At 41.8% G+C, this 24,367-nt stretch overlaps 1 protein-coding gene and 1 long non-coding RNA gene across 8 annotated transcripts in view; both read left to right on the forward strand.

The window, feature by feature from the left end:
• LOC147159550 (nuclear factor 1 B-type-like) overlaps positions 1–11,625 on the forward strand; it is a 58,733-nt gene extending 47,108 nt beyond the window's left edge. For 5 of the 7 annotated variants that reach the window (XM_086058881.1, XM_086058878.1, XM_086058880.1 and 2 more), the window contains exons 11-12: positions 1,970–2,058; positions 6,178–11,625. In XM_086058881.1, coding sequence (XP_085915007.1) covers positions 1,970–2,058; positions 6,178–6,310 — 222 coding nt within the window. In that variant the 3' untranslated portion in view covers positions 6,311–11,625. The remainder of the gene's footprint in view (positions 1–1,969; positions 2,059–6,177) is intronic. The other 2 variants (XM_086058882.1, XM_086058883.1) reach the window with 1 other exon arrangement.
• Positions 11,626–16,101: 4,476 nt separating this feature from the next.
• LOC147159551 (uncharacterized) lies at positions 16,102–24,331 on the forward strand. The gene is made up of 4 exons (XR_015090535.1): positions 16,102–16,179; positions 16,893–17,035; positions 18,878–19,002; positions 23,052–24,331. It is a non-coding gene; the product is annotated as an uncharacterized LOC147159551 (long non-coding RNA).
• Positions 24,332–24,367: the final 36 nt, after the last annotated feature.

Here is a 24,367-nt window from a genome sequence, read left to right on the forward strand (position 1 = left end):
ATTTTTTTTACTAACACAAATGTCATGTTATTTTAGTGGCGCTGCTAGAACAGGGCCAAGCGAGCGAGATGCTTCAAAAAAAAATGCACACAATCTCCCACACACCTGCTCCACGATTCCCAGGCAGCGAATGTGTGAGAACCCTCCATTCATCTCTCGCCTTGGTTAACCCCTCCAGGGAATGCCACCATCCAGCATTCCGCTGGGAGAGATCCGTGATCAGATGTCATTTGGCATTATCTAAGGAAGGATCCTAATCCGCAATCTGCCCGCATCTGTTAGTACCCCCCCCCCCCCCGTGCCCCCTCCTCCCGCGCCCATGCCACTCTGATGTGGCGGAGTCAGCGGGCAGATGGCGATCCCCTCAAGGAGAAGCCGCCACCACTTTTGTCGTCGCCGTTGTTTATCCCGGCCGGGACTAACCCCGAATGCTCGCCATGCATTTTCTTGACCGCCGCCGATGAATATTCAGCGCTATCTGATGAAATGGCTTTTAAGAGGCGGCGGGAGCGGAGAGTGCCGACGGTGCACTTTTCCGTCCCGCCGCTTTGCCAAATGAATGCGGGGCAAGGTTAGCTTGACGTCGGCCTCTCAGCCGGATTGCAGGCACGTGCGCCGGCATAATGCACGCCGTTTTCTTGTGTGGATGCGAGGTTGGCTTTTTAAGAGGTCCGTGTAAATGTGTGTGTTGGAAGCATGAGGCTTAATCCATACAGAGCATGCATGTCAACCTCAGCTGGTTACACACAGACTGAATTTTAACATCTTAACCACAAGATGAGGGGGTGGGGGTTGGGGGGGGGGGGTCAGCAGTATGTTTCTTGTAGCTCAACTTAACGCGTGAATTTGCGATTGAAGAAATTAACGTTTTAAATCAATCATTTTTGGTCAGATCACCTTTTTAGAATTCATATTTTTTGACAGATTTTTCTCAAGGCTCACTGAATATTGTCTATTGTGATGATATAAACACCAAGCCTACCGAAAGACTACCATCTCTTTTTTCGCCAAAACAAAGAGAACAGTAGAACACTCATGCTAATATTTAGATGATTATAAATCAACAAAAACAAGACCAAGTGCTTTTTATGGCAAAATAAAATTTTTATTTACAGATATAATTAAGAAATACGCCATGCTAATTATTCAGTCACTACATCCTGAGCCTTACGGTCACATTTTGGTATTTTGCGACTCAACTTAAGTCTTTTTTATTATTATTTATTTATTATTCATATTTCTCCACTCGCGTTTAAACTTCACTTAGTATGCAACCTGTATGCACCTGCCTCACCCTTTGACATTTAGATTTTGGCCTGTTTTACTGCCGCTTCTCCATTTTATTCATTTTTTTCTCCGAGGTGAGCCAGGAGGGTTTTTCTTATGTAAAATATTTGGAAACATTGGTTTTACCATACATGTCTGTACTGGTGTGTAGTGCCTACTTGATATCTAGACAAGTTGATATTCACCTCCCCAATCTTTATCTTGTCCTCCAAAAGTGGTGCCAATCTCAAATCCAAAGCAATACAACGCTGCCATCTACAGAGATCTGTTATCACTGAGGTTTGCGAAACAGATTTTCATAGATGACCCTTTTCCTTTTCTATAAAAAAAAAACCATACTTGAACAATATATACATTAGGGAAAGTAAAAAGTTGGATTTAGCCGACGATTCGATCGCGTCCGATTGTCCGTATGTGTGCGCTTGCTTAAATGTGTTTGTGGAAGGCCGGCTCACAGCATGAACCGAAACAAGCCATTCACCTTGTGCAACTAACTAACTCCATGTTTTGTTTCCTTACTTCCAGGTTAGCCGCAATTGCATGTTTTCCATTCCCTTTCCCAGCATCTTTTTAAATGTTTTGCCCATAACGCTCTGTCCTGCATGCAATTTGGTCTCTTCTCCACTGTTGACTTGTTGTGTCATGGCCCAAGTGATCTGACCGCGAGCATTTCAATTGACAGCTGAAGAAGTGTGACTGGAGCGTGACTCAAAACGGCAGGCATTATGGCCCCAGTGCCGCAGACGACACTTTGGGGATTGCTTGGCAAAGGTAACCCTCTTTCACTCTTTCACGCTCACCTCTTTTTTTTTTTTTCGCGCGCGCACACCATCGCGTCATTACTCACGGCATTTCTTTTCACGTTAGTGTACGCATTGCACATCAGCGGAGACGATTTACAAACACAAAATCATCCTGGCAAAGATTATCCTTACGACGTATACTAAAATATTTTTCAATAGGCAGCATTTTTGTCAGCAAAATGCTCGAATGCCTCAAAGTTTCAAATTAAGAGCACCGAGGAGATCCGTTAAACTTTCCACGTTCCAACAAGCCGGTTTTTGTTTGCCTCCATGCTGAAGTCATGCTTCTTCAACTAAAGCCTACCATAAACCCCTCCCCAAAACTCTTCCCCCCCCCTGCACCGTAATGCCACTGAGCAGGCATGAGCTCAGGCCCCCCCCCTTTTTTTTTTACGTCTCCCTTTTCCACTTTTCCCTGGAACTACGTGTGTGTATGTGTGTGTGTACCCATGTGTGTGTGCGTGCGCGTATGTGATCTTGTTAATTTAGCGCCAGCTGAAGGTCTTTCCGAACACGCGCACACATGCAGAATCCCCTTCAACGGGCCTCCTAAATAGGCCGCAGGAGGAGGAGGAGGAGGAGAAAATGTCCTCACACGCCACCTTAAGCATCCTTTTCTTCCTTCCGTGCCAGCACGTCAAATAGGGGGTGGGGGGGATAACATTTAAAAAATGTGAACCATTCAGAATATATCTTCAATCATTGACCTCAATGTAGCGAAAAGGATGTTTAATGCTAAAATGGCTGTGAAATTTCAAATGTAATTAGCTTTTTTTTTTGTTAACAGAAAAAGGAGTTTTCTGTGAACATTTGAATTTTAAAATGAGTAATAAATGTTGCTGTCTAATTTGTTTTAGCAGATAAAATTATTATTCATTTTTAAAATGTGTTATTCATCAATTAGAATTAATCAGCCAATTAAAGAAAAAAAGTGTAACCTAATTGTTTTATGTTACTATTTTCTCTTTACAGTAAATCAATTAAGCAGTTATTTATTGAAATAAAAAGAATGTAAATACGATTTTTTTTTAAACAAACATTTTAACTAACTAATTTTCAGGGAAACATTTTGATATTATATTACATTAAAATGTTTAATGTATATACAAAATAGTTTATGACTATATATGACTATGATTATCACATTATTTTTTTACAGCTTTTATTATTTACACTAAATCAATTAAGCAGTTATGTATTGACATAAAATAATGTAAAGAAGATTAAAAAACATTGTGACAAATTTTCAGGGGAAAATTGTGAAATTATATTCAATTGAAATGTTTAATATGTGTATACAAAATAATTTATGACGATGTATGGCTATGATAATCACATTTAGGTCTAAAAAATTATTTCATTGTGAAATTCCTAATTTCTGTCTGCCTTAATAGTAATATTTGTGACATTTCTCTGCACTAGTCACTAGCTCACTAGTCAGCTACATGCTACTAGTGAGGCGTGCACTCATTGAAGTGGTAGATGTTAACTAGTAGAATTATATGTCCCTGTTAGTACTATTTGCACAATGTGCGGTAGTGGAAGTCTGTAATGAATGAAAATGTTAGTAAGACAGTTGTTCTACTAGTGCATTCTACTAGTGTGTACTAGTACAAGGACCTTAAACTGGAATAATGCTGCCAGACTCGCATGTTGCCATTGTGCAGGAAATGGCTGGGCAATCCATTAGAATGCCATTAGATAATCTAATTGAACCGGCTAATCCTTCAACGTAGCGCGATTGCCGGCCAAAGCGCGGGGAATGTTTACCTCCGGCCCTTAAAGTTCCGTTCTAGTCCCGAAACATTTTGCTGCCGTCCTAAACTCATTTGGCGCTCCCAACCTTTGTCGCCGCCCACTTCCAAGTAACAGTCCATTAGCGGTGACGGGATGAGCCCGACCGCGGCGTCTTCTTAGCGGCCAGACGCAGATCCAATCTGACAGCCGTCAATTTTAACTGGATTAGAAGCGACGCGGCGGCTTCGGCGGCCGCCACAAAATGCGCTTTTGTAGCTGTGTGGTCCCCACAATGTTTCATTACCTGAGATGGAAGACAGAGAGAAGTATAAAGAAAGGGAGCAAACAGGAAAAGAGAGCCGCTCTTGGCTGCTCTGTGCGTTCTTTGTTCGGCAAGGTAGGAAAAACTTAATCCCCCTGCTACGCGGCACCGCCGCCGCCGCCGCTGCCCCCGTTTCCTGCCCGATGATTTTTGGCAGCAGGACAAGGAAGGAGGGGAGAAGGCAAAGAGAACTTGAGGACGAGTTGGACAGGAAAAGAAGTGTAGAAGAGGATTAGCCCTTTTTTCTTTTGCTTTGTTTTAAAGCCTTCCAATACAATCTGGTGATTTATCTCCGCCTGCGACTTCCTTGAACACGCGCTTCTTTTTGGGTCCGACCCAATGACCATTTGTCAGGGCTTCCCCGTACTCAGACAAAGAACGTTATGAAAACTGATCCTTAAATTTCCTACAATTTATAAGTCTGACGACTTTCTTTAGTTTTTCGTTAGCATGAAGAGATTACAATAGGCGAAGAATCACACCAGCCACAAGTCGACCACTGAGCGCACCAAATCCCCTGCGGCACAGATAGGCCAAGCAATATAGCGTGATCACCTGAAACATTACTGAAACGCTGCGTCACATGACGTTGGTGTTTTGTGTTCTTGCGTGTACTTCACAGACACATTCAGTTCACATTAAAAATAAATAAAAAGATCGGATTTAACAAAAATCTGACTTGGGCTTCATATTAGCTTAATAGTGAGGCGCAGCTTGCTATCCCCCTAGTGCAGGAGACCTGAGATGAGTGCCCACTGTGGGCCGGGGTGGGGGTGGGGGCTCCCTCTGGGGGTAAAGAGGTTGGGCAGCAATGTGAGGGTAAGGGGGGCTAGTTCGGGCGGGGGGGGCTAATTATCTGACATGTACGTAACGCAGTACCCCTTGGGAACAACGCAGCACTTGTTCCCGCTCGCGTTTTCAGTTAGCACCGTTGCTCCCCGGGAACAATCCCAGTGTTGTTTTGCCATTAGCGTGATATGAATAGGGATGGGGCGGCTTTGTGGAGGGACCCCCGCCAACACACACACAAACACACACCCCTCGTCCTTCCCAGAGGGGGCACAAGCTCTCTCACACAACCTTTTCGATAAAAACACAAAAAATAGAACCTGAAGAGTGCGCCGGAGATATATCAAATTTAAAAGCAAATTTTAAAATATTGCAAAATCAGAATTTTCAGATTTTAGTGAGAATGAATGTTTGTATGGTAACGTGTGTGACATATTACGAATGTGTGGGGTGCACTGTGTGAACCGTGCTTTTTGAGTGCGATACCCGGAAATGTTTGCGCATCTGTGGCAATGTTAGCCGGCTGATGAGCATTATTTTCAACTGTTTACGAAATCAGTCTATAAAGCCATTTAGCAGTGTATTGGCCGCTGTTGACCTCTGACACTCTCTGAGCATGAAGGGAGTTTGCAAGCCTGGACACTTGACTGGAGAGATAAACATTCCCAGGTTAGCTTAGCGCTAGCTAGCTAGCTAGCTGCTACATCAGACCTCGGATGGATTTAAAATTTTACAAAAAGCGAAAATATACTTTGGAATCTTACGCCAAGGAAACCTGGAGGTTAAAGTATTTATTTATAATATATAATGATTCATAATATTTCTATATGAAGGAAAACCTTTTTATAAGGAGTGACTGCATCAGCCACAGCATACTGTATAGATTTTTATACTTTTCTCTGCAGTTCAGGCAGTACGTCAATTAACATTTTCTTAAGAGAGAGAAGTGTAAAAAGAAGCACAGTAACAAAATATATGTACTCTGTCACGCACGGTTTAGTGTTAATAAAGTAGTAGTGAAAGTCTTCTTTGTTTGTCATCATAACTGTACTATACTGCCTCCAGGTGGCTAATTTACACACACCAGAAGGAATCGCAATGATTTAGTCATGATATACAACCAGTTATTTCCATTCGATATAATTGTCTTATTACTCTAAGCGCCACTGTGATGGGTATTTGTTTTTTCAAACCATTTCTTCATGTCTTTTTTTGTTTGTTTTGTTTTTTTGCCGACAGTCCTGGTACCTGGGCGAGCTTAGTTCCATTCCAAGTGTCGAACGGGACGCCAATTCTGCCAACAAATGTCCACCAGAACTACAGCATAAGCATCATTGGTGAGCCGCTGGTCCCCGCGGAGACCGGGAACTGAGCCCAGAGGGTGGACGAGTGCTTCGGAGGAGGTGTGGTGGGCTTTTGGAGGGGGCAGGAGGAGGGGGGGGGGGGGTGCAAGGGGGGGCTGAAACCAGCAAACGCAGCAGCAGCTGTACAATCTTAACACTCTTCCCAAACTATCCCAACCCCCTCGCCCACTTTTCCCTGGGCCATGATGGACGCTGGAGTAAGGAAGGAAGCTTCAGGTGTGCCCCCACCCCCACCCCCCTTACACACACACATAACCCACCCACCCAACACACACACACACACACACACACACATACAGTATACACACACCAGCCAGTTGTTGTTTGCAGAACTTTCCGATGCATTCAAATACTGTGATGTATAGATGCCTTAATGTTCTACTGCATGACACTCAAATCTGTGCTTCTGATGACAAACGCGGGGAGGGGTCAACAATGTCACTGTGTACACCGTCGAAAAACATTCAGAGCGCTTCTTCGTCGACTGTGATGCCGGGAGAAACAAAATGTTGATTTGTTGTTTTTTTTGTTTGCTTTTTGGGAGACTTCCAACAATTAACAAAGTTAACTACTTGAGATTGGACCCCTCACTAAAAGATTTATGACCCCTTTAAAAAAGGTTTTTCGTTTGTTTTTTTTGTTCAAGAAGAGCAATTTCCATGGAGGCAAGTGCAATTGAATTTTTTTTGAAGGGAAGCTATCAGTCTGTGAGCCCTCAGACTCTAAAGGAAAGGGGGATAAACACAGAATGGTTTTATGGGTAATTTTTTCTTACAATTTGATTTCAGTCCCGATCCCAGCAGCAACACCAGCACTTGTTTTTGTTCTGTGCCCTTCCACAATTGTACAGGGACATTTTGTTTATTCTTTTCTTATTTATTTCTTGGAAAAGGGGGGGAAATAACCCCTTAGAGAAAGAAATGAACACATGGTGTGTATAAAAAAGAAAAAGAAAAGAAAACTCATTTCACTCTTTTTTTTTTAACGATAAGATCAAGAGCATTTTGGCCGTTGGCTTTGAAAGCGTATGTTTACAAGAGGAAGAAATAAGTGTTAATTGATGGAAATGTACAGTGAAATTGTCAATCAGTCAGGCGGTGGCAAAAAAAAAAAATCGCGCTGACAGCCATCAGCCTCTGCAGTCTTCACTTCATTTGCACGACGATACATGACGTCCACATGACGTGCCTTTCCGCATATCTCTACACACACACACACACACATACACTACACACACTACACACCGCACTCATTTTGTTCTTTTGAATCATCGTAGAATCACGCAAAGTTAACATTTTTAACGTTTTTGTACTCTGAAAATGAACTGTTTAACTTCATGTACTATTTTCTGTGTCACAGTTCCATCGCGTATCCAGGCTGTGTATAGTCAACTTTGTAATCTGTTTTTTTTTTCTCCCTCCAGTATCCACCCCCCCAACCCCGCGGCTTTTCTAATAACCTATCATCTTCCCCCGCCCCTTTCCGCACTCATTGTCCTTGAATTCAGAATTATGAAAATTATGCAATACCAAGTTTTGCCTATATAGGTAGTGCTTATAGATGGCGTCAAATATTAGAGGCTAGTTTGGAGATAGACACTATTGTAATGCATTTATTTTGTTGATGTTGTTGTTGATGTTGTTGTTGTTGTTGTGGGTAGTTTTTTCCCCCCCCTCTCATTTCTTTTATTTGACCAAAGTGGGGCTGCTATCTACGCAGTGTAAAACACGGTCTTCTCTTCTAGCGTACATTTAGAACGTTGCTTTTTTTTTTTTTTTTTTTTGGTCTTCCTACAAGTGCATCCCTGGTGGTTCTACGGCTGCAAAGTCACCCGTCAGTCTGACTGTGATTAAAAAAATAAAATTGTGCTCCGGAGAGACGGCTCGACTTGAGGCCAGGACAATCACGCTAAGACATCTCACACACACACACACGTCATTTGGATGCAATCCCGAGTAGATGCCTTAACAGCAGCAGCAGTAACCAGTGGCCTGTCATCTGCGTAACAATCACACACAGCGACCAATCCTGGCGAGGGCCCGTCCTAATCAGTGTCGACTGTATAAATGTACATAATCTACAGTGATGCCCAAATACTGTGAAAAGACCGTCTTTCACTTCTGAAACAATGCGTAATAACTAGGGGTGTTAAAATGAGTGCATTCATTTTGAGTTCATTTAAAGTTCTTTTAATGCCACTAATATATTTTTTAACGCGCGATAAATGACCGCCCCTTACTTGGAAAACCTGTACTGGGGGAATTCCAGCAGACACATCCACGGCAAAAATTTAGCAGTAATACATTAAATAATAATGTATACATTTGTGGAGCCTGGGGTCAAGTTGTAGTTTACAATTTTAAAAATGTGCAGAATTTCACAGCTTACTTCATGTTAATGATTAGAATAGCTCTTAATATGAAAAGAAAAATGCACTGAGCTGTCAGTAATGTCTCACAAATGCAATTATGCCATCTAGTGGCAGAAAATGACCTCAACCCAAATCAATATCACACTTGTTTTTTTACAGTACAGTACATCTTTATTCTAAGATTTATTGTGAAATTAGTTTACCATTGACTACAAAAATGCAGCTATATTTCTATTTAATTTTTTTTCGACGTTTATGTTAGCAAGAGTATGAAAACTTGTTGTACATTTTATTCTACATGTAGAACATATAAAATTTGCGATTAATCGTGAGTTATTGAAGTCATGCAATTAATTATGATAAAAATAATAATAATCGGCAGACACCCCTAGTTATAACTAAGTCATGGCACCCACGTATATTTGGGAGTACAGTACACCCCGGTTTATCAAATGGAAATGAAAATCTGCAATATGAGGGAATGTTTTTTTTTTTATTATTGTAATGTCTTTTTGGGCAGCATATGGCTGTATAAAGTCATCTGGAGTCAGTTGGCTGCACTTAGAGAAAAGGGGGTGAATAATTTTGCTCAATACAGTCCATAGCGTGGAAGCAAATTGTATACTTTTTAGGACCTTGTACTTTGTGGCGTGCTGAGATATTTTTTTCCCAATGTCAAACATGTGCCTTGGCTCAATCAAATTTGGGAAACACTGCTCAATGACGTGCACTTCAATTCCCATCGTCTATTTCGCAACCCCCCCAACCCCGCCCCCCTCCGCGACAACCGTAGGACGACATAGCACTTAAATAGCATTTAGGCAATCCCTCCTCTGTGTTATCCAGCAAAATCTCTCAGGCGTTACACGGGCATTACTTATGTCAATCAGTGCAACTCGTGTTGACACCTCTTTGCACTCTCCCAATTGCGAAAGCAGGACAACAAATCCTCAAGTCGAGCTGCATCTCTCCCGCTGTTTTTTATTTTTTATTTTATTTGTGCTTCTTTTTTCTAAAGTGCTTTGCAGCCTGCGACCGTCTAAGACCCCGTTGAAATGCATTGTCCCCACGTTTGTATGTGTTTATTGGATTGAGAGACATGATTAAGTGTCAAGGACAAGTTGTGTGCGTGTGCGCGAGGGTCTTCCTATAGACGAAAAACAAAGTTTTTACACTGTAAACCCTCCTGAGAGTTTAACGCCCTTATTTGTAAATCTTCCAATTTGGGGGAGGGGAAAGTGTTAATTCCATTTATGGAAAGAAAGAAAAAGTGTTTTGGAGGCTGGTTTGGAGTTAGAACTCCCCAGATCCCCCGGAGGAATCAAATCTCAATTGTATGTAATGTAAGGGTTGGGTGGGTAACTCACGCACCCGCACTCCCCCCCCCCCCCAAAAAAAATTGCCTATAGATGGCACACCATGGCGGCAAAGCCCTCTTTTTCACAAAATGAAATTTCTCAACTTCAGCATAGTTCCATGGTGCCGATATGCAGAAAATGGCCATTTTGGTTTAAATGAAACTCCTCCATTTAAATGAACATAGTTCCTTGGCACTATAGTGCCCCAAGATGGTGGCAAAGCCCTATCTTTGTCTCAATGAAGCTCTTCAATTTCAACATAGTTCTGAACTGTGAACATGCTGGGGGTTCACTGTATAAAATGACAACAATGAAGTTTTTGTTTTGTTTTCATTATTATCTTTTTTCTGAACTTGCTTAGAGCTAGTAGATATTTCCATTTGGGAATTGTTATTTCCTTAGTGTGGCCATAGCACGTGTGATGTGTATCTTTTCTCGTTTGTTTTTTCACGAAAAACAAGACGGTGCGATTTCTTGTCCAACAAGGCGGCGGCGCGAGTGTGTCCTTTGTAGCAACTGGGCGGCGGCGACGCCCAAAACCCGGTCGGTCGAGCCCCCCCCCCCAAGATTGCATGAGAAAAGCAGGGTAACAAGAAGAAAATTGTCACTCGAACGACCTACTATCAGATAGTTGTCAATGTTTTTTTTGTTTTTTTAAACGTGATCGGTGCTATTTGCCGATTGGCTCTTAACAAAAATGCTCGAGACCCCCTACTCCCTCCCGTGATGCACTTTTTGTGAAACGGAAAGCATGACCACGAGGTACCGTACCTTCCAGTCCATTGGCGTTGCCGGGCAGGGTTTGAATGTAGATCAGTGTTCAGTGGCGGCCCTTCAAGTATTATCGCGTTGCCCGACGTGACCTTTTTTTTTTCTTTTCTTTTTTGAATGCAAAACACGTGCAATCCACCCCAACACCCACTTTTAAGCCACCGCGAGGGCTCGTACCTGCAGGAAGTCTTTCTCTCTCTCTTTCCCTTTCTCTCATCAACCAGCAATTTTGTTCACCAAAACAAGACGAGCAATGCAGTGCCTGTTCCAGCTGTCCGACTTGTACATACATGTAAAATGTAACATAGACTTACTTTTGGGCGGGGCTTATTCATGTCCAAGCATGTCAGCGCACATGAAGCTTGCTTTTCGTTTTGAAAATGAGATGAAACAAACTTTTTGTTGTTGTTTTGTTTGGGGCAGCGCTATACAGTCTTTTGAAATGCAGGGCAGGTCTTGTGGCACTTTTACTCCCCACCCCCCCAACCCCCCAACCCCCGTGCGCACACAGCAGCAACAACAACACCAACGAGGTGCTTTGTATGTAGTGATCGTAGTTCCGCTGCGAGTGTGTGCAAAAGGTCTTTGTATGTATCTGAATGTACGTTTTAGAGGACTTTTTTTTTTTTTTTTTTTTGCCCCTTTTCATTTTTGGAGCCACAAGGTATCCATTGTGAACTGTACAGGCCTTGATGCCTCTTTTTTTCTTTTTATTGATTTTTGTTTTTGTTTTTGAAGCGACGCCTTGCGGTCGGTTACATTTGGTGCAGGGGTTAAAATTGCCACAAGATTAAAAATCGGTGTAAATAAAGGCTCAACTTTCTTTCTTTTTTTTTTGTGATTGTTACTGTTATATCCAGCCTATACTGCTAGCAGCTGTTCTTACTGCAGTCAATTACTGGAAGTGGATATATTTCCTATGCAAAAACTGTTTAAACAATAAAATGAGCTATGCTACAACAAAAAAATAATGTCTGCGTCCTATCTTCCGTCGGTACGTGTTTGTGTGATTTATTTTGTTCAGCGTCAGTTCGGGTTAAACAGTTTTAGTGCACATTCCTTGCTGCTCGGGCCCTAACTAGAGCTGCAAGCAACTGGAATATTTTGAAAATGCCTCAATACAACTAACATGTCAAATTTTCTCAGACCTAATATGTGTGCAATATTGAATACATTTTTGTGCATTTTTAGACATTTAGACATCATCTGTGGCCCCTTTTTCTCCGAAATTGCATTTTGAAATTTTATTTTCCTGGTTGGGGAATTTGGATCATGGGATGTCAGAAATCTTCATCAACTGTGGGCTTGTGAAGCCCTTTTAAGACTTTTTTTTGGGGGGGAGGGGGGGGTGAGGGCTCTACAAATCAAATTAGATTCTAACTTTATGTTTGCATTTGATGTCGGTTTCAGTGGTAGGAAAGTGTAACTGGACTACATTCCAATGAAAAATGTATGTAAAATAAGATTTTACATTATTGTACTTTTTTTGTAAATAATACTCAATGTAGACAAATTTATTTTACATTTTTTGTCATAATTATTTACAATAAAAGATCAATTTAATGAGATAAATTTATTACAAATATGACATCAAAATTGACCAATTTTAGGGGGGGGGGGGAATCTTGGCAAAGACCAAAAACAAAACTTTTTTTTTTTTTTTTAATGCCTTCGCTGATGACGTGTCCCGCTAATTGGATTTCATCCAAAGTGCGTCTTGTTTCCCCAGAGAGCAGGCATGGTTTTACTTTGCTAATCTACCGTAATGCTTCAATCCTGCATAGCTGGGGGACGATCTCAGGGAGCGCATTGTCTCTCTCGGGTCACTTGAGGTAAAGTCCATGTGGGTCACAGTGTCAAGTACACCCAGCTCTGATCTAGTAAGCCCTCCTAATAGGATCGGGGCGGCAAAAGTCTGTCTAATGCGCCAATTATGGCTCATTACGCGATGGCCTCAGATGCACCGGTGGCGTCTCCCGTGTCCCAAAAGGCCGGACGTGACACTACGTGGCGCTCGCCGCCAACAGGGCATGCTGATATGAAACGACCCGATCTTTAATGGCAGTCATTGCGCCGTTTATCCAAATTGGCCATTGGGAGTCCGCATCTGGCTTCAATAGAAGTTGGTGAAGGTCTTGGCACCCGCTTGTCTCCAACATATTTTCCACTCTCCTTTATCAAGGCCTGCTGTCGGTGATTTGAAGAGGCCAAATAGATGATGATTTGGCTCTATTATGTTTCGCAAACGGGATTTGTTGATTGACTTTGTTTCCCCGCCCCCACCCCCCTTCCTTCTCTCCCTGTACGGATCCATAAGTGGGGCCTTGAGGTTCACTCGAGAGAGGTGTGTGTGTACGGGTGAAGAGTACTCTCACACACACTTGTGCAGAGGTTAGACTGGACCCGCGCCAGTGCCTGTACAAAGAACTCTGTCACATCGCTGAGGGGCTTCTTTTTACGAGCGTGTGTATCATGTTGGAAATGTACGTACTGTACAGTATTTTAAGGGTCCCAAATATAAGCCCCCAATAGGGCCCTTCGGCATGAAATTGGGTGGACATGTCGATCAGAATAGGACGCAGGAAAAAGTCTCAAGGACCCCATGCCAGACACTGATAAGGAAGTGAGCCATTATGATTTGAAGCAACCATATTGGGGCTAAATTCCATGAAAAAGGGCATTCAACGTTAGAAAAAAAATAGCCCTGAAACCACTTTCACAAATCGACACAGAATTTGGTGGCGGTGTCTGTGGTCACAGGATGCGAGAAAAGATCTCAAAGATGCATGCCTTAAATTGACCAGGAAGTCGACCATTTTCATTCGAAGCAACCATATTGGGTCCATTCAGAGTTGGAAATTAACATAGCCATTGACAACAGTTTCATCAATTAACACACATTTTGATTTGCATGTCTGATGTAACAGGATGCACGCAAAAGTCTCAAGGACGCTTGCCCGATCCTTTCCCATTTTGGTTTGAAGCAACCATATTTGGGCACAATTTCATGACAAAGGGCCTAGAAAGTAAAAAATAAAATAAAAAAATGCCCCTGACACTAGTATCACCAATTCACACAAAATTTGATGAACAGGTCAGATGTAACAGCATGCACAAAAAAATTCTCAAGGATACATGTCCAAAATGAACCAGGAAGCAACCATACTGGGGCTAAATTCTCTGAGAATGGGGTCTGAGAAGTTAGAAGGGGGGGGAAAGTAAATCAACTCTCTGTTACCAGTTTCATCGATACACGAAATTAGTGGGCATGTCTGTCATGACAGGATGCACTAAAAACTGCCAATGGTACCTGAAATTGAACTTTGGTTTGAATCAGTCATATTGGGGTCCAAATTCATGAAAAAGTGAAGAAGAAGAAAACAAAAAAACAGCCCCCGTCACCTTCTTCACAGATCGACACAAAATTATGTGGCAACGTGTGTCATGTTGGGACACACAAATACGTCTCAAGCATCTATTTCCTACATTGAACAGGAAGTCAGCAGCCATATTGGGGTCAAATTCCATGAAAAATAACTTTCACTCAATTGGAGAGGACCCACAAAAAAACCATTTTGTTTTTTAAAGCAGCCATTTTGGGTGAGTTCCAGGCCTCACACTTTGAACTCCTAGACAAGGCGTTTGTTGCCATTTATTTAGCACAGGAACCCGCTTCTCGGGCCACAGTTTATGAAACCAAGAGTTCAAAAGGGACACAACAACCTATTTTGCAACTGAAGAGAGCTGAGAGGGGGAAAATGCCTTAAATAGTGTTCTCATCACCGTGTATTCCCACACGCATTTGCATAAATTTCATACTCTTAAGTCGTGGATTGGGATCGGAGCGCGTTATTAGTCCACGTTTAGGTGGTCGTACGAGCCCGTCGCACTGAGGCTCCTTGTTATCTCGCTGAAAGCACGAGCCGGGTCTTAAGATCGTGGGATTTGTTCCCATATTAAAGCGGCGGGACGGGCTTGGAAAAAGAAACAGGTGTTGGGTGTTTGTGCGTTTGTAGGTTGCAAAAACACGCTGTTCATCTGTTGTGTTGTGTTTATGTGTGTATACATGTGACAGAGGGGCTTCGTGGGGAAGAGGGAATGGGGGGGGGGGGGGGCTTTATTGAAAAGTGCGCCTCTCCTCCCCTGTTCAACATGCTGGATTAGCACCAGCAGTTTCCCATGGAGCAGTCGCCCCCCCTTCCCTGGACCCCCACACCCCCTTTACGCATTTGCATAAGGCGCAGACAGGCGGTGATGTGACAAACAAACCTGGCACACACACACAAACGCCAACCGGCTGCCTCCTATACATGAACCCAAATAAGAGTTCCCCCTCCAAAATGGTCACCTTACAACATATTTCACTGGAGCTCCACGGCTTGGCTCTCTGCGCCCTTGTCCGGCCGCCAAGTTCCCATCAGGCGGCTGATTTATGGCGCTCGATGCATTCCTCAGGCCGCCCGAGCTGAAATATGAGACGAGATGCCGAGAGGATATTCACTCTGCGACGCTGCGCACCCTCGCTCTCTCACACGAGAACATTCAACACGGTCATATAGGCAGCATTAGGTAGCCCCTGTGCATTATTGTTCGCTCTCAAAATGGCTGCTTGGAACCAAAATGGCTGATTCATCTTGGGAACGGAGCCTTCGGGGTGCCGTGATGATCGATGTTGGTCAGCGATACTGCTGACAGAGAGCAATGTTTTTCAGGGAGTTCGGCCTTAAAATGGCTGCTTCAAAACTAAAATGGCCGACTACCCTACTGAAAATGTCCTTAAGACGTCTTCATGTGTCTCTTTATGACATGTCAGTCCAAGTTCCTTTTAAACGGTGAAACTGATGACTGGTGGTTGCTCATTTTAAAATGGCTGCTTCAAACCAAATTGGCCAACTTCCTGTTCAATTTCGCACCAATTATTACAAGCCAGTGTATCCTGGTGGCCAATATACAGTACAGTCATATATAGATTGGTCACCATACATAAGTATATTAGCACCCCCTGGAAAGTAAACAAAACAAAAAAAGTCTGACAGAATTTGGGTGAAGTTTAAAGATAAATAGAAAATAAAACACTAAAAAGCTTAAAATAAAATAAAAATCCCATCATAACATTATTAGAAAAACAAAAATGATGAATTAAATAAAATGATTTAATTAGAAAAACATCATAATTTTATAATATTTTGTAGTTTATTTCATTTTATGCATTGCACTGGTGTTGTTTTGCTCATTAACTATTCCATGGATGCCTCAACCAATCAAACATTTGTGGGTGGGGTTAATCTCACGCTCACCCCCACTCCACACACCTGCTCCCAATCTGCTCAACGAGGGGGGGGGGGGGGCAGAAGTGACATCATCAAGTTTATAAAAGGTAAGGCCTCTCTTCTATTTTTCATATTTTGACATACGTTTGTGTCCCCCTTTTACCTAGTGTATCACAAATCGACACAATATCAAAGTTTAAATTATATAGCTAAGATTGTTCCTGACTAGTTAGCTTAGTAGCCATCATAGCTAGCAAGTACTGAAGTAAAAAAACAACAACAAGAACGTTGTGCTTACAACATTGTCGCATTATTTATTATTATAAGACTTCAAAAGAGAGGGTTTTTTTTCTACCCATACAAAGGAGGCATAAACCGATGAAATACAATGGATGGCATCTTTGAGTCTCTAGGCTGGGCCGAGTGTCCTCTTTTTTTGGGGGGAAATGAAAATATAGTCACCCTAACTAACATTAGCATTGATTTGCGACCATTTTACCGTAATTACACATGAAATGAGTACTCAAATGAACCTTTTTTTTTTTTTATTAAAAAGTATTTACTTCACAGTATTTTTTTTAAATATGTTTTTAGTATCTGTAAAATGTTTTGAAATGTTCTTCCAGTTGTGGAGTGTCCGCCCGCAAACTGTTTGCTCGAAATACCTTGAGGTAGATGTGTGATTTTGCTCCGTGTGAAAATCATGGTGAAGGATGTGTGTTGTCAGCATAGCACGATTTATAGCTGTGGCACATGTTGGTTAAAACGTCACGTCTGTGTGATATTTTCGAGGAATACTGTACGTGTGTGTTCTTTGCAGTGTTGACACCGAGCTGATGTTTGAGCAAGCTGCTTTCGCAACCCCGACGCGAACATCTCGGCCCTCCCGTCGGTTTCCCGCTCTTGGCTCCAAAGCGGAGGGAGAGCCCGGCAGCGGGTGGCTCGTTGAACTCGGGCCAGGAGGTAAAACTGCGCTTTTGTTAGCATTAGCGTAGTCCACGCTAAATCAGCTAAAATTACTGCGCTACGTTTAATAAAAAACTGTATTTAAATTAATGTTTCTCTTGGAACTAACGATTAACTATGTCCATTTCTATAAATCATTTGTGAATAACGTTAGAGGCGAGGTTCTTGAGATGCGCTATAGCTAGCAGTTGGCAAAAATGCATTAGTTTACGAAGCATATTATCTACTAATTACTTATTTTCATTAGACTAATTTTAATTTTCGATGTCAATAACTCAAAACCTAGTCTCTGCGACATCCACCAGATTTTGCCTGGGTTTGAAAATAAACATTTCATTCTTTCATTTACAACTAGTTGTGCCAGCTCAAGTTTTTAATGAGCGCTGGCTAGCTACATGCTAGCATCACACATCCGTTTTATGTACCAAAATATATACAGTAACTAATAAAACTGTTTTTGTGCTATAGTTTCATAATAAACTGCTGCAACTATATTTCCCACCCAAAAATATTCGGTGTCCGTATTGCAAAAACGATTTTGTTCAGCCAATCAGACAATAGAAAAATGCCGACGTCACTCTAAGCCTGCACCAAGACTGAGATGAATCTGAAATCTGTTTGTCTTAAAAAAAAAAAAAAAAACAGCCATTGTGTTTGTGTCATGGGGCCAGCACTCCTGAGTTTAAAGACCGTGAGCAGATTACATTGCCATGGCAACACATTGAAGCTGAAATCTGATTGGACAAAACAAATAAACTAAAATAAAATACAACATACACACTACTGGAAGTTGTGCAGATATTCATGCATTGACTATGAAAGGAGATTATAGACGTGTGTGGATTGTAACATCTCATTTGCATAATTCTTCTGATGACTTAAAAGCCAGGCCGGGTGAAGAGTCACCACTTTCAAGCCATGGCTGTGCTAAATTGTCTGAATCACACAAACACGATATCGTGAGGGTTCACTGTACTAGCAATTAAAAAATCCATTTCTCATAATGTGTCCTCTTTAGATATAATCAGTGATTTCTCCTCCTCGCGGGGATGCTGTAACGGCGCGGGAAAATTCCCCAAAGACTTTTCCCTGAAGCACAATGCGGAGGCTTGGCGCACATCTGCAAACGTGTATGCCCATTTGGGGCTTTTGTTGACTTGCGTGTTACACCGCTGCCGTGGCACTTTGGCACCTGCGTACCATTAAAAAGCTAAAAGCTGCCATAATAAGCTGCAGGTGCACCCCTGGCAGAGGCTGGAGGGGGGGATAGTCGTACTCGAGTGCGTGTGTATGTGTGTGCGAGTTTGAATTCTGTATTACGGCACATTTGCTCCATTCTTGAAAAGGCAACAGGGAAACAAAAGAGAACTTCAGTCCGTCACGGCCACCCGTCGATACACGCTGACGTCAATTACCACAACGTTCCGTTACACAGTAGCTGTGTTGGCGTGTATGCAAAATTCCCCCCCCCCCCCTAAAACCTCCACCCGCCATTGACAGCAACGAGTGGAAGTGACATCCAATAAGGAGGCAATCTACTTCCTGAAAATCTAATTAGGTGATGAATGGTGCGATGTATAGACCCTGGCACCGTAATATCGCACGCCCACCTGTGAAAACACACGCTGGAATAATTGTTTGTGTTTTTGCGAGCGGTGATATGACACCGAGTTGTTTTCCGCAAACCGGAACCCGCCGAACCTTGCTGACCGAGCACATTTTTTCCCCCAGCCTTTCTGACTTCCAGCTGCTTTCTGCGGAAGATTGATGATAGAAATTCGCGTCATTAAAGTGTTGGAATTCCTCACCTGCTTAGCATTTACTGTACTTTGTGCGCAGGGCCAGCATGCTCTTCTCACGATTAAGCATTTCCAGATTTCACCAGAGATGGTCTTTCCTCTCCTCTGTTTGAAACTGGCTGACTTTTCGCTAAGCGTTCGCATCATGCTGCGCTGCTTCACAAGGTGCGTGTTGCAATTCTACTTTTTTTCTTGTGTCAATTGCAAGAGTTGCCACCCAGAGTTGCTGTTTACGGCCACTGATTCTCAATACTTAACTCGTTCACTGCCATTGACGCCTATAAACGTCAAAAATTCATTTTAACTGTTTGTATTAGTTAACTTTTGTTAGCAAGAGTATGAAAACCTAGACTTTTTTTTTTAAAATCTTAAATTAATTAATCGCATGATTTCAATAGTTAACTCACAATTAATCACAAATTTTATATCTGTTCTAAATGTACAATATTTTTTTCCCTAGGTTTTTATAATCTTGTTAACAAAAGTGAAAAAAATGTTAAACTAATAGAAATAGTTCAAATATCATATATCGAATAGTGAATGAGTTAATTATTAGCTTGGCTTAGCTAACTTGGGCACATTTACATTGTAAAATGTTGATTGATGTGCATTGTCTCTTTCAAATAAATCAATTAAAATTCAAAATACAAGGATGATTCATTTTCAAGTTTCCCTCTTCCCAGACACTTCGTCGAGCTCAACGGTGCCAAAATGAATGACATATCACACCAATGCAACTTGCCAGCATTTTTTTTTCAATCAGATGCCTACTACTTGTTATGCCTCTCCTGCACACTAGCTGGCGCTATTTACCACAAAATGTTGTAATTCGCCTCACTCGTCTAAAGAAGAATCTCCTGAGTCACTTCAAGATGCACGTTTCTGGCAATGTCATGTTGGTTTAGCCGTGAGACGTGAGTGACTGTTTAAAATTACTTTTATGTTCACATACATTGTTTTGAACGGACTTCGATAAGTTAACATTGTTTTGCACGAGCTAAAAATAAGTGCATGAGCAGAATGACGAGCGGAGACGTGAAACAGGAAATAGAAGTATGGAGCGGCCTTCCCAATTAAAAGCATCGATTTCAAAATAAGATATTTAAACATCACACAAAACAGCTTGAATAATACTTAAAAGTGGATGATTTAATACATTAACTCATTTACTGACATAAATTCATAAAAAAAAAAAAAAGATTATTAAAAATCAAAAGCAAGAGGCGATTACATTTTTTTATTGTAATTAATCGCATGACTTCACTAGTTAACTCACGATTAATCACAAGTTTTACATCTGTTCTAAATGTACAATAAAAAAATTCTAGGTTTTCATACTCTTGTTAACAAAAGTGGAAAAAATGTGAAACTAATAGAAATAGTTCAAATGAATTTTTTTACGTCTTTAGCCGTCAATGGCAGTGAATGAGTTGTGAATGTGGTTGTAAATAAAGTAGTAGTAGGAGTAACCTATATATATATATATATATATATAAATTTAAATAAAAGTCTGGCTCCACCAGTGCTATGGTCTCAGGTTTGGAGGCACTGATTCTCAACCGCTTCACACTTGTAAATACATCATTAGAGCCTAAACTACTAAACATGATTTGCTTAACCAAGTTATGTTATGTAGCATTACTAGCGTGCTAGAAAAAGCAGCCAAAGAAGTAAGGTAGCAACGCGGGGACGAGCATATGGCTCACGTGTTCAAACCTGGCAAGGAGTGGAAGATTAACAATGATTTGTGTAAAATGAAATGCTCCCCCCCCCCCCTAAAAAAAAACACAGCGTGTAAGTATAACCTTCACTTTCATGTGCCCGTGGGAGTGAGGAAGACAGGGGGGTTTTATTCCTTCCGCTGTTTGCAGGGAGACGCAACTGGCATCACACACACGTTCCCCCATATGGCGTATGAATCTGGAAAGCAAGGATGCGGCGGCTAAAAAAAAAAATGAAGAAGAAAAAGAAGTCCCATATGCGTGTCTGTTTCTCTTCATTAGCTGGCGGCCGGAACAGAAGTAGCGCCTCGTCGGCTTGACTGAAATGACTGACGATGAATCCGTTCCAACAAGGACTCGCCGCCACGGAGATCTGACATTCCCTTGAGACCCGCGCTTGAATTGCACCAATATTGGCTTTGAAACTTACAGTTTTTAGTTCTTTCCATCCTGATTCGAGACCATCCACGCTTCATCCCTGCTTACCTTTTAGTTTTGACATGATGGCAGGGGAGGGCGAGCAGTTACTCCAGAGAACTATTTGTATACAAGCAATTAAAAAGTCAATTTTCCGTAATTTGTCCCTCCAAGCGTAACAAACGCTAACATGCCAGCACACATTTAAAAAAAATTTTTTTTTATCCAGACCCCCCTACCTCCTCCTCAACTCCTCCTTGGGCCAAGAGTCGAGGAATAAACTGATCCCGTGTCAGACATTCCCGGGATAGTACAGCATAGCCAGCGGCGCGATTAAGGTTAAAGAGCATTCTGGAGCGCTTGGAGAGGCTGCGCTGCGACGGGGGGAGGCGGAGGGGGGCTGGGGGGGGGGGGTTAGTGGATGTTGTAGCTTTGAGGAAGTGATGCCGGCGGAAGGGCGGCGGTGGGGGGGCCAACGGTGCGCCCCTGCTCGCCCCTAGCCACCCTCCTCCGACTGCCATCTGATGTGAGGTAACATGTGAGGGCGAGCATCCATCTGTCGGCGGTATACGCTAGCAGAAGGTGCGGCTAATGAGGCTTGATTTGCCGCTGCACCTGCCTCCAATCTAGGGGTGGGGGGGGGGGGTAAGTTGCGCCTGCGTGTGTACGCATGTGTGTTTGTGTGCCAGGGATGCTCCATCTCGCCAGCCGCCCCGCAACCCACAGAAACCTCCATCTACTGCCCCCACCCCATCCGTCCTCCCTCAAGGTGTAATCATTGCTAAGCTTGTATGGGAGCGCCTGCAGGTGGACGGATCCTGGGAATTCATTAGGAAGTAGGTGAGACCCTGGGTTGAAAGCGCCTTTTGACCCGCCTCCCAAACATCCTGGCGTTACTAAAGCACCACATTCCCAAAAAGGAAGAAGAAGAAGCACCGGCAACTTCTGGAGTCAGTAGTGAGAATGTGTCCGGTCGTGAGGTGGCCCAACAAATATGTTTTTTTTTGGAAGAATAAAATTGCGCTAATCGATGAGTTGGCAGATTAATCAAAAAAATATGATGGATAAAATAACTTATTTTTTGACCCTTTAACACTTGCGGCAATTAAAAGAAGAATTTTACAATACTGAGTTCAATTAATCGGTCAGGCACTGCACTCTAAAAAGAAAATTGTTGAACCAATTTAAGATTACAAATTGAATTGTTGACCAACTTTAAAAAAAAAAATCGTTTCAATTGGTAACACACAATTGATTTAAGTTAGTCCAAAGTGAATATATGAAGTTTAATTAATTAATAACGAGTTCATTAAACTTAAAATACTTTGGATTGGAGTCACTTTGGATTGACTTAATTCAGGTGAATATATTAAGTTGAATGAACTCATAATTCATTAAACTTAATATATTCACTTTGGACTAACTTAAAGGGATACTTTCCAGCTGTAAAAAGTTAATATTTTGTCAACTTCATTTTTCATGTAGAATTAATACCTTTAAAAAAAAAAAAATCCCACTTGCTGTTGACTGATGATGACATCACCTGTGCTGAGGAAGTAGGTAACGACCAATCATGGCTCAGTTTGCTGACCAAACCCAGAAAACAGGTGAGCGAGTCGACAGCAAGTGGGAAACATTTTTTTTTTTAAAGGTATTAATTTAAAAGAAAAAAAAGTTATCACATTAACTCTGGACAAAAAAATGAACTTTTTCCTGCTGAAAATGGCTCAAAGAGTCAAGTTGTCCTTTAATTCAATCGGGTGTTACCAACTGAAGCATTTTTTTTGGTCAACAATTCAATTTGTAATCTTAAATTGGTTCAACAATTGTCTTTTTAGAGTGGAAGAAAAAAAGTTTGAAAAAGTACTGATACAAATCAATTACATAGAAGGAAAAAGTACAGATTCTGATTCAAGTACCATGGTTCGTCAACAGCCGAATCCTAGCCCGCACCCTAGCCATAGCCTACACCAGTAAAAAAAAAGGAAAAAAAATGTTCTCTGTTACTTGCCACCATTGCTCTTGTCCACGTGTTAAATGTGTCATGCATCATCCCCCTGCCCCTTTCTGTCACAGATACCATTTGACACAAGAGCTCTTCGGGGGCCAGTTATTCCAGGCCATTGAATCCAGATCCAAACCAGCCCATTGGTGTTCCCCGTCTGCTTCTGTCTGCAAACCAAAACCCGGCGTGAATCGTCCACCGCAAACCGCAAATATGAGCTAAGTTATTATTGTTCAAATGTCTGCGCCGAGAAGCACTTTCGAGGAGGAGCTGAAGTATAAATCAAAGGCGGCAGACAAAAGAACGGATTGGAGAGAGATTTGACACCATGATGACGATTACTTCTTTAGAGTTTTGCAGCCTTGTGCGGGGAAAAAAACTGGATTTTGTCCAAGTGTCTAAATCTCAATTGAGTGGCTCGCTGTATGGCAAACCTGTAGCCGTTTCCTGAGCTCTATTTATCTAGAGGTAAATATGAATTATGGCAAATAAATCCAGCAGCAGCAGCAGCAGCAGCAGCAGCAGCAGCAGCAAATTAATCCCAGCCTTGTGTTGAAACCATGAGGCAGTTCCATGAGAAACGGAAGGGGAGTTTTAGAATTTCAATCGTCCCATTAGACTCATATGTTTACTCCTTCATCTATGAGAGTTTATTATGAAAAGAACTCACTCAGTGTGCCTGATTAAATCTTATTCTCTTCTAACCTTGTATCCTAAATGCTGCAAATAACGGCACGGACGTCCAAACGGCATGCCAATCGGGCTTGGCGCATCACTTCTTTAGCTGTCCAATGACATGCCTGATGTAAAAATGCCTGCATACAGTTGTCGGCGAAATGTTTACATATGGTTATTTTAGTTAACGAAAACGAACAAAAAAACTAGGGATGCACGATAATGCTATTTTCAAGCGATACCGATAAACCAATCATTTAGAAAGTGCCGATGTCAATAACCGATAAAGTAAGTCGATAATTGTTTGCAAATATACTTTTGAGTTCTACTATAACGCTAACATGGACGTAAACATGTAAAACATTGTGTAAAGCACCATGAAGCGGAATTTTATTGATATCTCTGCTTCAAAGAGAAACTCACTTTGAGTTTGCCAAAACAAAACAGTCATGTTAAAAAATAATAATAATAAAAAAAAATTATCTGGTTTATTTGTAGGATGTCCAAGTGGATAATTGCCGATAATTATCGGCGGATTTCTTTATTATCTGGTTTATCTGTTTGACGGCAAATTGATCAATAATTGCCGATGATTATCGGCCACCGATATTATTGTGCATTCCTACAAAAAACAAAAACAAAACAAAACACAATTTTGTTAACGAAAATGCTTTTTAAAAAAACGACAACTCACTGAAACTACATTTTATGT

This window comes from Leptonotus elevatus, chromosome 17, assembly GCF_054856555.1.
Source record: "Leptonotus elevatus isolate MCC_2025b chromosome 17, RoL_Lele_1.0, whole genome shotgun sequence".
Lineage (NCBI taxonomy): Eukaryota > Metazoa > Chordata > Actinopteri > Syngnathiformes > Syngnathidae > Leptonotus > Leptonotus elevatus.